Genomic DNA, 1,204 nt, shown 5'->3' with positions numbered 1-1,204 from the left:
TCAAGACCTTTTCTTGGCCTCAAGCTTAATATCAAGCTGACGAAGCTGCTCCAGGAAGCCATGATTGGGAAAGATGTCACGATGCTCACTGACACTTCGTAGGGCGTCCACCAAGGAGAAGCCTTCAGAGATCATCAGGAAGGCCAGGACCAGGGAGGCAGCTCGGCTGATGCCCATCGCACAGTGCACCAGCACCCGGCCTGAAATGACCAATAAAGGCATGGTTATTACCAACAGCTGACCTAACATCTGGCTATGCAGATAAAAAGACGGACCTCATGGGAAATATTTGTATTTTGGACATAAAGTCAAATACGTCCACCGTGGCCGAATCTCTCAGTTTCTTCTTCTATGCCGCAGGACTTTACCTCCCATAACCCTCTTTAAGCTATGGGGCTGGCAGAGGAGCATGGGAGATATAGTCCTGCAATGGCGGGAGGGCCACAGGTTGGACAGCCCTGTCCTATGTACTATAAATAACATGTCTCTACCATCCCATCACTGTCTCTGTGATTCATAGAATACCAGTAAGACATTAAACATCAGATCACTCTGTGTAGACAGGTGAAGCCAAGGTCACCCTTTGTTGGGTATTTGATATCTCCTGCTGGCTGTCTCCACCATCGTCTGCGTGACCACGTGGCCAAGGAATTCAAAGCACAAAGAGGCGGAAATGCAATGCTGACGTTTGGTTTATTTGTACAGACCCTAAAATCCAGACCTGTTTTCTTTGAAGCTATACCTTTATTAGATTGCAGCCCAGATCTTATGAACTGGGCCGCCGGGTAGAAATAGACACTCAGGTCAAAATTTGCATCATCGTCTGCCTCTACCCCATAGTAGTCGATTTTGAGGTCTCTGTAGAATTCAGGTCCAGTGTTGATGCGGTATCTCCCAGAGGCAGCATTTAACACGTGTGTGATCCCCAGTTCACGCAACACGGATTTGTCCCTGGCTGTAAACCTGTGTAAGGAACATAAGTTGGAATGTCAGTGTTGTTATACTGGTGATCTTCAAGTTGTCTTCTTCAGTCCCACCGCAAACCGTGTTCTGTTGCGCTGATCTATAAGTATGCTTACGCGTCTCCCAGGTACAGCCTTGGCCAGACTTGGTTCACGTGCCCTGTAGAACCTTGATGGCAACAGAGAAAACGCTGAAGATCAGACACAGGAAGGGGTTCATGGGCTTGCGCGAGACTGGCCAT

The 1,204-nt window shown here is 48.3% G+C and overlaps 1 protein-coding gene across 1 annotated transcript; it reads right to left on the bottom strand.

Annotated features, from left to right (window-relative positions):
* LOC149278215 (dual specificity protein phosphatase 13B-like) lies at window positions 1–1,204 on the bottom strand. Its single transcript, XM_089502210.1, has 3 exons — window positions 1,080–1,204; window positions 743–963; window positions 1–200 (listed from the first exon to the last, which is right to left on the bottom strand). Exons 1-3 carry the CDS (start codon window positions 1,202–1,204, stop codon window positions 1–3), a joined length of 546 nt encoding a protein of 181 aa, XP_089358336.1.

This window comes from Sceloporus occidentalis, unplaced genomic scaffold (genome assembly GCF_023333645.1).
Source record: "Sceloporus occidentalis isolate IW3139 unplaced genomic scaffold, rSceOcc1.0.p SCAF_198, whole genome shotgun sequence".
Lineage (NCBI taxonomy): Eukaryota > Metazoa > Chordata > Lepidosauria > Squamata > Phrynosomatidae > Sceloporus > Sceloporus occidentalis.
The sequence above is the reverse complement of the archived record's forward strand: the minus strand, read 5'-3'. Positions and strand labels throughout refer to the sequence as shown.